General features: G+C 39.3%; 1 protein-coding gene across 10 annotated transcripts in view; it reads right to left on the reverse strand.

Annotated features, from left to right (window-relative positions):
- SPPL3 (signal peptide peptidase like 3) overlaps nucleotides 1–17,700 on the reverse strand; it is a 145,263-nt gene that overhangs the window by 22,757 nt on the left and 104,806 nt on the right. For all 10 annotated transcript variants that reach the window (XM_077952521.1, XM_077952519.1, XM_077952518.1 and 7 more), the window contains 1 exon segment: nucleotides 5,608–5,696. In XM_077952521.1, the coding sequence (XP_077808647.1) occupies nucleotides 5,608–5,686 (79 nt within the window). In that variant the 5' untranslated portion in view covers nucleotides 5,687–5,696.

The following is a 17,700-nucleotide window of genomic DNA, read 5'->3' on the forward strand; positions in this document are numbered from 1 at the left end:
CTCTGTCTCCAGGAAAAAAAAAAAAAAAAAAAGTCCAAACCTAGACAAATTAAATGAAATCACAGGGGTTAGGCCCAGCTAAAAACTCCTCACAAAACTGTATTTTGCATCTAGAATTGAGAACCATTAATAAAGAAAAGTGCACAAAAGGAATCAAAGAAATCTTCATATGATCTATAATAATGAAATAATAGAAGAAAAAGGCTGGGTGCAGTGGCTCATGCCTGTAATCCCAGTACTTTGAGAGGCTAAGGCAGGAGGATCACTTGAGGCCAGGAGTTCAAGACCAGCCTGGTCAAAATAAGGAGACCCTATCTCTACAGAAAATTAAAAAAAAAAAAAAAATTAGGCATGGTATCTTGAGCCTGTAGTTCCAGCTACTTGAGAGGCTGAAGTGGGAGGCTCACTTGAGCTCAGGAGTCAAAGGCAAAAAAAAAAAAAAAAAAAAAAGTCTCTTCATTATATTAAGGCTACAAATAAAATATGTAACCAGGATAAACATAGCAAGACACAAAGGGTTGCAATGATCAACAAAATTTCTCTTAGGTATTTAAATTTGCCTGTCCCCAAAAGAGCTATTTAGGGTTTTTGATTAACTATATCTATAAAACAAAATTGCTTCTCAGGGACTAGGTAGATGAGTGAAGTAATTCACTTAGGAATAGGGCAGTTCAATTTAGGAAAAGTCAACTATGTGCCATGACAAACACAAATTATCTTGGAAGCAGTCTGTCCTGCCTCTAGTCAAATCCATCCAGTTTGGCCCATGGATCACTTTGGGAAGTGTATCCATTAGACAAAACTCTATGAAATCTCTAACTACATTTTACCTAAATAGTTTTTAAATGTAAGTGCTCTACAGTAGTTCAAAGAACTGCTTGAGGAAGATACAGATTTTCAGTGCCTTTCACTACATAAAATAATGGTTTCTCAAATAAATAACTGTTTATCATAGCAACAAAGCATCGTACAGTCTACAGATCATACTGGTTCAAAGTATGATCAGAAAATTAAATGACTAGCTACAATAAAGCCTGCAGTGGTGAGGTATCTAAGAGATGCATTTGTTTATAATAAAGCTAAATTTTAAAAGTTCAGTCTGCAATTAAATGCAAAATTGAATACAAAGGACCTTTCTGGAATATTAGAATGCACAGATTTTTTTTTTTTTTTTAAACCACAGATTTTTGAACCAGGAGGCAATGTCATAGGGCAAGCAAAGTGCCTTTAGTTCCTGACAATATGCTACCTAACACAATGTCCATGACTTCAGTACTGCATCTCCTAAAGTTCTGGAGATAAAGGTCTTGAAGGGGAAGGAGGTAATTAATTAGAAATTTTAGCCAAACTCCAGTGACCTAAAAACAAAGCAAAACTGAGCAAAGCAAAAACAGAGTAGCCACAATTGGGAGGACATACGCAAGTGCAATTGCATTATCTTTAAGGCAAAAATCAACATAGGAAATAGGCTTGGTAATGGAATTAAAAATTTTGTACAGCAACATTATTTTTAACATTCAATGAACATGGCTACAGGCTAAATGCATGTCTGGTATGAAATAGACACTGAGCAATAAACCAGTAACTGTTAAGAAAATTACTGATTTTGCACCTCCCTGTAAGAAGGATGCTTTTGACTATTTGCTGAACACTTATTATATATATAGTAAGCAACAGGAGGGATTAAAAGAAAGTCATTTCCAGATCTCATGAAGTTTACAATCTAAGCAGGGAGATTAAAATGTGTATCTCTACTAAAGATGAGAATCCCAACTATAAATCTCCATCAATCTCTATAACTCAAATAAATTATAACTGCAGTTTAGTAAAAGACTTGAAGATGTCAGATAATTGGGCAGGGGTGTTCATGGCTTCTTTTTAAAATTACACTTAATACTACTTAAATGAAGGACTGATGTGCCACGGGAAAATAAGTTTCTATATTGGCTTCTTGGGGGCAGATACAGAAGTCAGAACAAGGTCAGGGGAAAACAGAGGACCTGGAGGGAACTCCTGCCCTCCGCCCCCATTCCTGTCACTTTCTTTCCAACCTTTTTTATTGTGAAGCATCACACACAGAAAAGCACAAAAATGTAGAGTTCAGTGAATTATTACATATTTAATACAATTCAAGTCAAGAAACAAACCAACCCTAGAAATCTTCCTTTGCGTCCCTCTCAATCACTTCTCTCTCTCTCTCTCTCTCTCATTCTCCTGAAGGGAACTGCTATCCTGAATTATGACACGTTTTCCACCCAAGCATGCAATTCCTTAAATACTATTTTGCTTGTTTCCTAAATTTTATATACACTGAGTTATGTAGTTAATTTTTTGTGTCTGGCTTCTTTCACTCAATGTTATTTGTGAGAATCATCCATGCTGTTTTATGTAGCTATAGAAGTTCACTTGTTTTCACTGTATGAATACAGTAAAATTTATTTATCCGTTCTATGGCTGACATGTGGATTGTTTCCAATTTTTTGGTTATTACAAATAATGCTGCTCTAGGCACTCTTGCACATGACTTGACACACATGTGATTGTATTTGTTGCATATATAACTAGAAGTGACACTGCGGGGTCCAAGAGTGTTTACATTGTCACCTTTAGTAGGTAACATCAAACTGCCTTCCAAAGTGACCATACTAACGCGTGCTCTCCAATAATGCGAGAGGATTCTTTGTTGTTGCTGTGCATCCTCATCGACACTGGGAATAGTCAAGGTTTTTAATTTTAGCTATTCTGGTGGTGGGCACGTAGTGCTCTTTCATTACTGTCTTCACTTTTTCACTTTTACTTTTCTGCTTTCTAATGAGTTGAGTGCCATAGTTCCTGGCAGGCCTGATCAACTCTTCGTCTTACTTCCATGTGTTTCGAGTTGCCCAGATAGGTGGAACATTATTATAATCCGAAGTAATAATTACCCAGTCTTTTGGTCAAATACCCTAGGGCACCCTGCAGGGAGAAACATTCAATTAAAGAGATTTCTCCATTTTTAAGTTCTGATTTTTTGGGGCATGAGTCACATGGCCCATCTAACCCTCTGTCGAGTCTCACTTAATGCTTCTCCTTCTTCTAGCTCCTATTATAATTAAGGACAGTAGAATCATTTCTGACATATTCAAAGCATGTAATCATAGAGTAACCCTTCACCCCTATACCCCACCAATGATGCTGGCTACACCTACAACTTTTCCTACTCTCCTGTCTCTACAAATTCCTTGTTTCTTATTATTTTGGGAGTTGGCAGCTACAGTCTTTTTAAAACTTCTATCTGATTACTGTCTCCTTCTATCAGTCTGAAACACTCTTGACAAAAATCTTAACAGTAAATTTATACTTTCTTTTTCTTAAAACCTTCTCCCCAATTGTTCTACACTGTTAATCATTCAGGACTTCCATTCCCTTAGCAACTACAAACTCTCTGTTTCTCTGTCCATCTTTCTATTATTTATTTGATGCTTGATAAATGCAGCCTGTTTTCCATGCCGTCCTTTCGATCTGTAATAATATTATATTCCATAATCAAGTACTGGTCGGCCATCTTTGTAATGGCTTCTTCATTATGTTCTTCTTTGAGGAAGTGAATTTTGCATTCTATGGTAATCTGTCCTTATCCCATTGGTATCTACTGCTCAGAGCAGGCACTGAAGAAATGTTGTCAAGGATAATTTAATACAACATAGCTGGCAGAGTTAAGAAAAAGACCATTTAGGTTGGGTGCAGTGGCTCATGCCTGTAATCCCAGCACGTTGGGAGGCCAAGGTAGGCGGATCATTTGAGATCAGGAGTTCGAGACCAGTCTGGCTAACACTGCGAAACCCCATCTCTACTAAGAATACAAAAATTAGCCAGGCATGGTGGCAGGCGCCTGTAATCCCAGCTACTCGGGGGCTGAGGCTGAAGAATTGCTTGAACCCAGGTGGCAGAGGTTGCAGTGAGCTGAGATTGCGTCGTTGCACTCCAGCCTGAATGACAGAGCAAGACTCCATCTTAAAAAAAAAAAAAAGGAGCTATATTACCAGGTAACTTCTTTCCAGTGTACAGACTGATACAACCACTTCTTGTTTTTGGGATTAAACTTAGACGTAATAATACAGGTAGATTTTCTGTGATGCAACGTACAGCAGATTTATATCTGGTTTAAGAACATCACTTGCATATGTGCTATATAATACGGGACTTTTAAAAAGAGTTTCAGGAGTATAAAGTGATTTGGCTTAACACGTTGATAGAAGGTAAGCTGCTATGTAATAATTTAATCTAAAAATCAGATTTTGCACCGGGTTTTATGTGGTTCCTAGCACTGGTAATAACTACTGGTATGGAATTTTATATCATACAAGGATCCATGTCATAAATTTAAGAAAAGACTCATTATATTTAAATGATTCTACTTACCATCTTTATCATGCCCACTTTGGCACTGCCCGGGACAATGAAACACATGTGACTCGGCCTCTGCCCGGTGAAAACTGGGCAAATACAACTTGGTTGACAGTGCACTATAGTAACTACAGAAACTAAGATACATAATAAATGATCTCTTTTCAATTTAACATCCATGGTCCTCCAATCAATATTTGATCTACCTTTTTATTAGATCTCTAGCATTTCCTCTCTCTTAGGTGGCGCCCTTACCCTGTCCTACAGGTCATGATCTCTGTGCCTGTTATTATATGCTCCTCTAACCTGAAAAGACGACTTCTCCACCTATCCACATTCACTAAGTCAAATCCACCTTCTGTTGTAAAGAAACCTTATCTGACCCGTTGCTGCTCACCTGACTTGCCCATCTCTTCATTCTCCTTCTACATGGATGTCAAAATGATTTCATCTGTAGAGCTTCCTCTGATAACAGCTGTACGTGGGGGATTCTGAGGCTATGGTAAGGGTCACTGAAAAAAGGTACTTGCCCCATATATAGGAAGTGAAGAGGTATTTGCCATCTCTATCTTGGCACTTTTTTTTTTTTTGAGATGGAGTTTCGCTCTTGTTGCCCATGCTGGAGTGCAATGGCACAATGTCGACTCACTGCAACCTCTGCCTCCCGGGTTCAAGCAATTCTCCTGCCTCAGCCTCAGAAGTAGCTGGAATTAGAGGCATGCGCCACCACACCCGGCTGATTTTGTATTTTTGAGACGAGGTTTCTTCGTGTTGCTCAGGCTGATCTTGAACTCCCAACCTCAAGTGATACGCCTGCCTTGGCCTCCCAAAGTGCTGGGATTACAGGCGTGAAACACTGTGCCTGGATATCTTGGCACTTTTTAAAAAACATATTGGCAATAATTTCTCTTATACTTTTGCATCTTTCAAAAGATCTAACAGAATGTCAAGTACATGGCAGATCTCAATCTCAATATAAATGTATTAATATTATCAAATCAAGTCACTTCAAATTCAAATCTTTCCATAATAAACATCAAACATTTTTATTAATACTATTGAGGTACAATTACATACCATAAAATTCACTCATTTTAATTCGATGATTTTTTTATACCAATCATAAATCCTTGAACCCAGTAAATTATTAACTGGAGGTACAGAAATAGCCAAATTAAGAAAACTACATGCAAAGAAGTTAATTGACATAAAATATCTTACTATTATTGGTGCTGTTGCCATTGAAAGACCCAGAAGAACTATTACTGTCTTTCTCCTTATCTTGATTTTCAAAGTCCATATTAAGGGACCTGTGGAAAAAAATTTTGTAGTTAAGTTGTAGTTTTGCTTACAAAAGAAGCAGGTCAGAAAAGTCATAATATGACAGTATTTTTAAATGCCAAGGAATTAGGAAAGAAAAGAAGGTCTCTTTTGAACAACTCTGAAAAATAGCTCTTGACACATTTTAAAAAACAATCTTCAGTCCTTCCAATGTGTCAGTTCAAGAGTTTTCCTGACTGCAGATGAAAGCATACCAAGGCAGCTGAACCTTCCACTCCTATCTCTGAGCATATAATATCCTTAATTACTTATGATAAAAACCTAGAAGGAGAAATGTCAAAGGGCAAGCACATTTTGAGACTTTTACATACCACACAACTGTCTGCAAAAAGGCTGCATCAATTTACTCTCTCATCAGTGTATGAGAGCCCTCATTTCCCTATACCCTGTCAGCTGCAATTCAACAACAAAACAAATTTGAGCTGTTCTAGGTACTGGAGGGACAATAAATAGCAAACACATGACTGGATCTTATATTCAAGGGGGGAGACATAATAGACCAGAAAAATAAGTTCAATACATAGTGTGTTAATGGCAGGTGCTAAGGAGGAAAAGTAGGAAATGCAGGACTTAGGGTTTGAAATTTTAGACAGGATGGACAGGAAGGCCTCAGCGACAATGACTTCAGAGTCGAGACCTGAAGGAAGTAGTCACTGTCAATCTGGGGAACTAAAATGGCATGTCACATTGTTCCTTAACCAGTGAACAATGTTGTGTACAAAAGCTTGCTCATTTATTTCTTTTTTTGTGAACTATCTATCTAAGTCCTTAGCTAATTTTCCACTAGTGTTTTCCTGTAAAGAAGGGGTTTGTGGGCCGGGCGCAGTGGCTCATGCCTCTAATCCCACCACTTTGGGAGCCTGAGGTGGGTGGATCACAAGTTCAGAAGATAGAGACCATCCTGGCCAACATGGTGAAACCCTGTCTCTACTAAAAATACATAAATTAGCTGGGCATGGTGGTGCACGCCTGTAGTTCCAGCTACTTGGGAGGCTGAGGCAGGAGAATTGCTTGACCCTGGAAGGCAGAGGTTGCAGTGTGCCGAGATTGTGCCACTGCACTCTAGCCTGGCGACAGAGCGAGACTCTGTCTCAAAAAAAAAGGCGAGGGAGGGGTTGTGTTTGTTTGTCCAAAAGAACTTTCTGTTATGATGGTCTTTATCTGCACTGACAAGTGCTGTGGACATTAGCCACATTATGTGCTCACTGAAATGTGGCTGGTAGGACAGAGGAACTGACTTCTAAAACTACACAACTTTTAGATAAAAACACATGGTCAATCTTTGTGACCTTGGATTTGGAGTGGATTCTTAGATATGATGCCAAAAACACGAGTAAAAAACAGAGAAAAACTTAAAAACTTATGTGCTTCAAAGGATACTATCAAAAAAGTCAAAAGACAACCCATAGGATGGGAGAAAATCTTTGCAAATCATATATCTGATAAAGGACTTGTGTCTAGGATATATAAAGAACTCTTACACCTCAATAATAAGAAGGACAACCTGATTTTAAAATGAACAAAGGATCTGAAGAGACATTTCTTCAAAGAAGACACACAAATAGCCAATGAGGCCATGAAAAGATGTTCAACACCGTCAGTCATCAGGGAAATACAAATCAAAACCATGAGAAACTGGCTGGGAGCAGTGTGCTCATCATGCCTGGAATCCCAGCACTTTGCGGCTGAGGCAAGAAGAGGATCACTTGAGACCCCTGTGGGCAACACAGTGAGACCTTATCTCTATAAAAAATAAAAGAATTAGCTGAGTGTGGTGGCATGTGCCTACAGTCTCAGCTACTCAGGATCCTGAGGTAGGAGATCACTCGAGCCCAGGAGGTGAAGGCTGATGGCGGCACTGCACTCCAGCCTGAGCAACAAAGTGAGACACTGTCTCCTGAAAACAAACAAAACAAAACAAAACAAAAAAACTACCATAAGAAACCACTTCCCACATAGCAAGATGGCTATAGTCAGATAACTAACTGTTGGCAAGGACACAAGGATGTAAAACTGGAACCTTCATACACTACTAGTGGGAACGTGAACTGGCGCAGATACTCTGGAAAACAGAATCTAACCACGTTGACACCCTGACCTAAGAATTCCAATCTCCAGAACTCTGAAAAAACACATTTGTTGTTTAAGCCCCAGTCTATGGGTATTTCGTGGCAGCCTGGGCTAATGCAGATCAGATTTCATACTTGAATCCTTTTACATGTATTGAGATTTGTTTCAAGTCCCCATATATGGTCTGTATTAGTAAATATTCCACATACACTTGAGAACAGCATGTGTTCTGTTGTTGGATGAAATGTTCTATAAATGCCAATTAGGTCAAATTGATTAAGAGTATTGTTGAAATCCACTGTATCTTTGATTTTCTGCCTACTTATTCTATCAATTATTGAGAGTGGTACCGAAATCTTCAGCTATATTTGTGGATTTATTTCTCCTTGGAGTTCTCTCAGTTTTTGCTTCATGTATTTTGAAGATCTTTTATTAGATATATAAACATTTATGATTGTTATATTCTCTTTCTTAATTGACCTCTGTCATTACCAAATAACCTTCTTGTCTGTGGCAGTATTCTTTACTCTGAAAGCTGCTTTGTCTTATATTAATACAGCCATTCCAGCTTTCTGTAGATGAGTATAAGCAGTGTGTATCTTTTCCCAACCTTTTACTTAAAAAAATTTTTTTAAAAAAATTTTAACCACTAGAAGAGATTAACCTTTTTTGGCTTTATATTTATAGTGTGCTTCTTGTAAGCAGCATATATTTGGGTCTTGCTTTTTTATTCAATCTCACAATTGCTGTTTTACTTATTTTTACTTTTTTTAGACAGAGTCTCACTCTGTCACCCAGGCTGGAGTGCAATGGCATAGTCTTGGCTCACTGCAAGCTCCGCCTCCCGGGTTCAAGCAATTCTCCTGCCTCAGCCTCCCAAGTAGCTGGGACTACAGGTGCATGCCACCATACCCCCCTAATTTTTATATTTTTAGTAGAGACGGGGTCTCACTATGTTCGCCAGGCTGGTCTTGAACTCCTGACCTCATGATTCGCCTGCCTTGGCCTCCCAAAGTGCTGGGATTAGAGGTGTGAGCCACCACACCTGGACAACTGCTGTTTTAAAGAGGTGTGTAGACCAATTTAATTGAATGTGATTAGTGTTACAATTAGGTTTGAGACTATCATTTTGAAACCTCAAAATAGTTTGAGACTGTTTCCTACTTGTCTTATTTCCCCCTTAACCTGACTTCGTTTGGATTAATATAGTATTTTTTATGATCCAATTTGATCTCCTTTGTTGTCCTATGAGCTCTAACTCTTTGCTCTTTAATTTTAGTGGCTGCTGTAGAGTTTATAGTATACATCTTTGACACAGTCTACCTTCCAGTTACAATGTAACATTCATGTATAGTATAAACAGCTTACAATAGTTTATATTTCCTTCCCTCAACCTTTGTGCTACTGTGGCCATGCATTTAACTGTTACATGTTATCTTATAAACCTCACAATATATTATTTTTATGTCATCAATTTTCACTCATTCATTCATTCATTCATTCATTCATTCATTCATTCATTCATTCATTGTCTCACTGTGTTGCCCAGGCTGGTCTCAAACATCTGGGCTTGAGCAATCAATCCTGTTTCAACCTGCCAAGTAGCTGGGATTACAGGCACATACCACTGTGCCCAGCTCCAGTCAATTATCTTTTACACAGCTGTAAATAAGAAAAAAACTTTTACTGATGCATTTTCATTTCTGGTGATCTTAACTCCCTTGGGTAAATACAGATTGACAGCTGGTACCATTTTCGCTCTGCTCAAAAGACTTCCTTTAACATTTTTTTAGTGTAAGATGGCTGGTGATGTGATGAATTCTTTCAGGTAGTGTATGGTGTGTCAGAAAACATCTTCACTTTGCCTTCATTTTTAAAAGATATTTTAGCTATAGAATTTTACAGTGAGTTTTTTCTTCCTGTACGTTAAAGCTACTGTTAACACTGACTTTTCACTTGTATTTTCAAATCTGACATCATCCTCATCTTTTCTCCTCTATACCTAACACGCTTTTTTGCCCCCTCTGGCTGCCTTGAGGATTTTCTTTCACAGCTCATTTTGAGCTACTGATTATGTATCTTGGTGTAGTTTTCTTCATGTTTTTTGTGCTTGGGGTTCATTAAGCTTTTTGAATCTGCAGATTATAGTTATCATCAAATTTAGAAAAAACCTGGCCATTATTTCTTCATGTATTATTCTGTCCCTCCCTTTCTTCTCCTCCTTCAGGGACTCAATAGTAGGCCACTGGAGGTTTCTCTCTAATGTTCAATGATTTCTCCTTTATGCTCTTTTCATGTTTAAAAAATTATTCTTTTCTGTACTTCATTTTGGATAATTTCTACTGCTGTGCCTTCAAGTTCACTAATCTTTTCTTCTGCAATGTCTAATTGCTGTTATTCCCATCCAGTGTATTTTTCATCTCAGACATTGCTGTCTTGATTTCTGAAAGTTTGATTTGGTTCTTCTTTATAATTTCCACGTATTGGCCAGGCGCAGTGGTTCATGACTGTAATCCCAGCACTTTGGGAGGCTGAGGTGGGTGGATCTCTCAAGGCCAGGAGTTCGAAACCAGCCTGGCCAACATGGTGAAACCCCATCTCTACTGAAAATACAAAAATTAGCCAGGCGTGGTGGCCCACACCCATAGTCCCAGCTACTTGGGAGGCCGGAGAATCGCTTGAACCCAGGAGGTGGAGGTTGCAGTGAGATCACGCCACTGCACTCCAGCCTGGATGACAGAGCAACTCTGTCTCAAAAAATAAAATAAAATAAAAATAACCTCCATGTATCTAACTTTTTGTATATATGGAATACCAGTATATCTGTTTTGATGTTATGCTAACATCTGTGTCAGTTCTGGGTCAGTTTTGATTGACGGATTATTTTCCTTATCCTGGGTCATGTTTTCCTTCTTTTTTGCCTGTCTGATCATCTCTGCATGCATGCTAGGCATTGTGAATTTTACCTTATCTAAATATTTTTTATTCCTATTAATTTTGAGCTTTGATCAGGGATGCTGTTAGATACCTGGCTTTAATTGATTTTTGTTTCCATGATTTGTTAGGAGGGTCTGAAGCAGTGCTCAGTCTAGGGTAATTATTCTCTATCACTGAGGCAAGATCTCAGTACTCTACCCAATGCCAAATGAATTGTAAGTTTTTCCAATCAGGCTTTTGGAAACAGGTACTCTCCCTTCTAATCCTTTCACATTATTCTTTCCTCCACCTTAGGTGATTTCCACATATGCATATACTAATTAATACTGTGATGAGGCTGAGTGCGGTGGTTCATGCCTGTAATCCCAGCACTTTGAGAGGCCGAGGCGGGCAAATCACGAGGTCAGGAGTTCGAGACCAGCCTGGCCAACATGGTGAAACCCTGTCTCTACTAAAAATACAAAAATTAGCCAGGCGTGATGGTGGGTACCTGTAATCCTAGCTACTCGGGAGGCTGAGGCAGGAGAACTGCTTGAACCTGGGAGGCGGAGGTTGCAGTGAGGCAAGATTGTGCCACTGCACTCCAGCCTGGGTGACACAGTGAGACTCCAACTCAAAACAAACAAACAAACAAACAACAAACAAAAAAACTGTGATGAATGTTCAAGGAGTCTGTGTAGATCTCTGTGTTTTCTCATTTTGCAGCTCACTTTTCTTTTGTACTCTGTTCTATTACCTCTAGCTGCCTCTAGCCATCTCTTGGACTCTCAGTTCCCTCTCTTCAACTTAGGAAATCTTTCTCTCTGCACCATGACTGGAAACTATCTTAAGACAGTATGATAGGAAAACTATTCCTCAACTCTCAGGAATACTGTCCTTTGCTGTCTGATGAAAAATATCTTGAAAACTGCTGTGTCATGAGGTTTACATGTTTTTTATTGTTTTTAAAGTTGCTTCAGGTGGGATGGTAATTCAGTCTCTGTTCCTCTATCTTGGCTGGAAGTACAAGTGGCTCTAGGTAGTTCTTTTAAATAGGTCCTGAACTGGGCAGATTTTTAAGTGAAGGAAAAGGCCTTTTAAAATTTGTTCATGTCTTTAAAAGTCCCTGGGGGTACGAAACATTGATGAATTTTATCCCTTTCTTTAGGAAAGGAGAGGATCCTAGAATGAAGAGGTAGGTCATAATTCTTCCTGGAAGAAACTTAACCAAACGATTGGGCTCAGGTCACACTGATCACGCTCTTAACTTTGTAGTTTCCCACGTCTATGACTCAAAACTTCTTGCTGGATTCGAAAGACTTGCCCCTCTACTAACAGCCTGACTCAAGCTGCCACTCTTGTTTCCTGTACTTTCAGGCACTGTCTAAAACTCCCTTATCTGTTACTGGTACTGAGGAAGTCTCAATTAAAATGGGAGGTCTGGGTAGGATAATCTATGGAGTAGGGACTGGTTAGTTACATGTCACCCTGTGACATATAAATTTGGCCAACGAACTGTTTAACAAACTGTTCCACTGGAGGGCAGCCCCAGTGGGTGACAGTTCCCCAGCAGGACCAAAACACGATGACTTTTAGATGTGGTGGACTCCCTGAAACATGGTTAAGACTCCTTCTGAAATATGGTCAGGGGTCTGACATGTTGGCTTTCCTTTGGGTTTTTTTATTTTTAAAAAGCCTTGGATTTTAGATGATTCATATATAGTATTTGAGACATTATATTTATTAGCAGAGATTAAAACATACACTTACTGCTCATACCTCAGTCACCCTTAGAGGAATAGCTATGGCAACTGGCTCCTGAAAAACTTTTTCCTATTAATTTTAATTAGTTCCACAACAAACTAGATGTAATATTTTGCATGTATTTCCCCTGCCAAGGCACCTGTGGTAGTTTCTAGTACATGGTTTCACTTCTATGATCTTTTAAGCTTTAATTCATGTTTTCGCACAGCAGAGCTAACAATGTGCAGGGACCTAAACTCTAGAATTGGTGATGCATTTAATGGGAACGTCTCTGCAGTCAATGGAACGTGAAGACTGCTCCTTCCCTGTGGGCATGCTTTGGAAAGAATGTATTAATTTAAACTAAGTTTTTCAAATTCACTTATGAATGGAGTAACAATAACTACACTTGTTATGTTCTGTTTCACAGAATCTGGTGACAGCAGGTTAAATTTGCAGGAATTTTTATCTACATCTCTACTCTTGGGGCTATACAGACTGCCAGCTTCTCTTACTTTTTCTGTTGGCATTATATCACTATTCTGGATTGGAAGTTTGCCAGTCATCTCTTTGGTTTAACCCTAGGCACAGCTGCTACAGAGCCTCTCCCATGAGACTGGATGAGTGAGAATAGGTGCTGAGAACCCCCCGCGGGACAGGATGAAGGGTTATAATAACTCTATTTCAATTTGTTATTAATTGAGAACTATTTATAACTCCATCCTGGATGTTTTAAGGCAAGATTTCCCCGTTTTTTCAAATACAGCTGCTCCCTGACTTACGATGGGGTTATATCCCAATGAACCCAGGCAAGCTGAAAATCTCGAGTTCAAAATGCATTTAATATTCATACATCTAACCTACTGAACATCATAGTTCAGCCCAGCCTACCTTAAACGTGCTCAGAACACATACATTAGCGTACAGTTGGGCAAAATCATCTAACACAAAGGCCTGTTTTGTAATATAGTGCTGAATATTTCCAGTTACTGAATACTGTACAGAGAGTGAAAAACAGAATGGTTGTATGTGTACTTGAAGTACGGTTTCTACTGAAATCATACTGCCTTTGTACCATCATAACGTGGAAAAATCTTAAGTCAAACCATCATTAAGTCAAACCATTGGTAAGTTGGGGACCTTCTGTAGCAGAAAGTAGTGGTCAACTTCGAACCAGTTTTAGCTGGTCCATTTTTTTAGCATCTAACTGACAAGAACTGTAGCAGGGGCAGGAAAGCCTTAGGCAGGAATGAGGTACTATCAGATGGTGGGGGAGGGTGGAGGAGTGGTAGGGAGAGCAAGCATTCTTCTTAGTTCTCTGTGTAATCAGAAAACCTTGAATTTCTTGCTGCCTCAAATAAGCTTAGCTAAAATCAAGCCTTGTTTGGTTGTTAGAAGCAGACCATGGGTCACCACTGCACAAAACAGAAATGGGGCTAAATGAATTAGTAGGGCCTTACCTATTAGCTCAAGCTGGGAAGATTAATATCTTCCAGTTTTATAAAACAAGATTAAAGGGCCTGGGCTCAGCAGATCCCATGCCACTATGACTGGGGTCTGGTAATGTTACTCACACTGCACAGCTGACAGCAAACTTAAGCTATTTAAATAAAGTCTTTGCAGAAGACTCTGCTTCCAGAGCTATCCAGGACTATTTTCAATTACAGACCTTTAACTTAGCTTATTTGGTAATTTAATAAGTGCATAGACATCAGATTGCTAGGCTGGACCGAGAACAGTTTGTTACATCTTCATAGAAGACTACTCTTCATTCTCTTCCATCCTGACCTGCCTTCACAATCTTGTTATTGCTATACAGTAACATATAATATGATGTTAATATAATGTTATAAATATACACTCCATCCAAATTGTATCCTGGATATTTGCAAGTCTAGGTACTGAAATCAATGTTTACGTCAGGTGCGGTGGCTCATGCCTGTAATCCTAGCACTTTAGAAGGCTGAGGTTGGTGGATCACCTGAGGTTAGAAGTTCGAGACCAGCCTGGCCAACATGGCGAAACCCTGTCTCTACTAAAAATACAAAAGTTAGCTGGGCCTGGTGGCGCACACCTGTAATCCCAGCTACTCAGGAGGCTGAGGCAAGAGAACTGCTTGAACCTGGGAGGTGGAGGTTGCAGTAAGCTGAGATCACACCACTTCACTCCAGCCTGGGCAAAAGAACGAAACTTGGTCTCAAAACAAAAAACAAAACAAAAAAAAGAAATCAATGATTAAATGATCAGCAGGACTTGAGCTATGGCTTTTTCATCAGAGACAACCATTTACCATCACAGAAAAAAAATCCATCTAAATTATAGCATATTATATGCTTTTTTTTTTGTCTTTTCATCAACTATGACTCAACAGGAGGTAGTTATGGGTCAAGGTGTAGGAGGTAAACAAATGTCCAATTATTGATACTTACATAGAACCTACACTAAGAAAGACAGACTAAGAATCTGGGGAGGAAGAGACAGTCTCGGACTCAGCAGCTGACAGTCCAGAGGGTTAAAGTGATCATAGTTGAGCTTGATTGAGCTCATACCGTCAGGCATTATGTTAGGTGCTTTACAGGCAAGGTTTCTTTTGATTCATAGAAAAACTCCATGAGTGGGATGACCACAAATCCCAACTTATGCCTGCTGCCCTGGCAAAATTATGAAGGAAACAAAAATATTTCACCCAAAAATATACTTCTTTGACATATTTCAGATGGCTTTCACAAGGGCTGGAAATACAAGAATAGCTGAGAGAAGCTGTGTGGGGCAGATTTGCATCTGTAGAGAAAACATACACCGATGCGGCTGAGGCATTTATCTGAGGCCCTACCTTGTCCAGACATAGGAAAGATTGAGAGTCTGACACCTTAGAAGGTCAGAAAGAAACATATTCCATCTATTCTCTCTCAGGGCTGTGACCTGTGAGGTTGCATCTAGATACATGACAGGACCACCTGTGCTTGCTGGGCCTCCTCTTCTCTCTCCCATAACCTGTCTCACCACCATAACCTGATTGACCACCATAATCTGTCTTGCCACACTCCAAGCCCTCATTCTTGCTGTAACCTCAAGGTGGTATAAAAGCATCAGCCATCTGGCCATTTTTTTGTTTTGAGATCTTATATTTTGTAAGACTTTTGTGCACATTAACAAATCTGTGTGCCTCTTCTATTATCTGCTATTTGTCAGTTGATTTTTCAGCAAGGATTCAGAGGGCACACAGGAAGTTTTCCCTTGGCCCTGTTACACAACTAATGGGCTCACTGCTTGATGCGCTACACCTTTCCACATCAGTACATACTGCTTTTTCCATAAAAACAAACCAAAAAACCTATTTCTCCCCAAGTAAACTTGATCTGGTATCACTTTTAGATGAGCTGCACATATGCCATCTTACTACAGAGAAATATTAAGACCAAGAGCCTTTACAGGTGAATGATATGGTTTAGCCTTGAACTGGGTAAGGTCCAGATGGCCACTGACCCTGTCAGCTAATTAGTGTCAGATAGAACGACAACTCATCAACATTCTTCAACTTTCAATTGGGTGTAAGTATAAATTCCAGTTTGGTGTTTTGGTCACTTTGATGTACATTTCACATGAAGTTTATTACAGACACTTTATCAAGAAGTAGGTTAATACTCTGTGAGTGCCTTAATAAGGTTTTAGTGTGGCTGAGGTAGAGATCTGGTTATATTTGACGTAAATTTGTTTCAGGGTAGAATTCAGTTGCAAAGAACAGAACTTTAGGAAATCAGCTACTCATTTCTTTATGTCCTAGAGTGGATTAAAAAGGATTTTTTGAGGAAGATTCTAGGCCTGCCCTTGGGAACTTCTACCGCCTGCCTCAGGACAAGGGGAAACATGGGCTTCTATTTAGGTATTGTTAGGTTCCTTGGTTCTGATAAAAATACGAATGCACCATGAGTGCTGTTAAGACAACTAGGTCTGTATTTAGCTGGCAACAGAGTACATTTCTGGGCTGCTGCTGCGTGTGTGTGTGTGTGCGTGCGCGTGCCCGCGTGCATGCGTGTGTGTGTGTGTGTGTGTGCGTGTGCGTGTATATATATATATATATATATATATTTTTTTTTTTTGAGATGTAGTCTCACTCAGTTTGTGGCCCAGGTTGGAGTGCAGTGGCGCAATCTCGGCTCACTGCAACCTTTGTCTCCCAGTTCAAGCGATTCTCCTGCCTCAGCCTCCTGAGTAGCTGGGATTACAGGCATGCACCAACACGCCTGGCTAATTTTTGTATTTTGGGTACAGATAGAGTTTCACCATGTTGGCCAGGCTGGTCTTGAACTCCAGATCTCACATGATCCTCCCACCTTGGCCTCCAAAAGTGCTGGGATTACAGGCGTGAGCCACTGTGCCTGGTCTGCTACCAATATTTATTAACAGATCAACATTCAAGAATAATCAGTTTAAGAATTAACAGCCCATTCACTTCTCCAGAAATCCCAAAATATAACCTTAGATCACACTTACCAATAAGCTGGTTATCCAAACCACAACATCCTGTTGCCCACTGTGCACCTTCAATTTTGGCAAAACTGCTTTTGCTAAAACACATTTTCATGCAACACCACCAATTTATATTGAAGGTACTATAATTCATTCAACATTTATTTGAATGCCTACTGTGAAATGAATGAAACGTAACGTTATATCCTCTTTACGAAGGTCTTTAGGATAAAAGTCTGTCTGATCTTAAGGCCAAGAACAGTTGCAATTCACCTGAACAACTGGGTTCTTCTGATTGAAGGAAGCTGAGAGAGTTTTACATTCTTTCTTTTTAAAGCTGGCTGCTACAAACCTTATGGTGGTCTTTGTGAACCACTAGTAACAAGGGTGCTGGCATTATGGTATGCATTTTTACATTTCTTTTTTGGCTCTATTTTGTCTCCACTCATACTTTTACTTTTCTTTGGCCCCATTTTAATTTCCCTTGAAATAACTTGCAAAAGTTAGTACATGCTCTGAAATCTTTGAAATAGGGCAGTGCAGAGCACAAATAAACAATTGTAGGAAGCAAAATGGAGGTGGGAGCATATCAGTTTATTGAAAGCTATACTTGTTCATCCATTTGCATTCCGATACCTGAGGACACTATGAATACTGGAGGAGAAAAGCAAATGGAAATTTTTACCCTTCATATTTTAGGAATATTTTTTTCTCAGCTCCAGAATAGAGTGAAAATAAGAAAAAAAAATATTAATTTATAAAAAATTTTGAAAA

Source organism: Macaca mulatta, chromosome 11 (assembly GCF_049350105.2).
Source record: "Macaca mulatta isolate MMU2019108-1 chromosome 11, T2T-MMU8v2.0, whole genome shotgun sequence".
NCBI lineage: Eukaryota > Metazoa > Chordata > Mammalia > Primates > Cercopithecidae > Macaca > Macaca mulatta.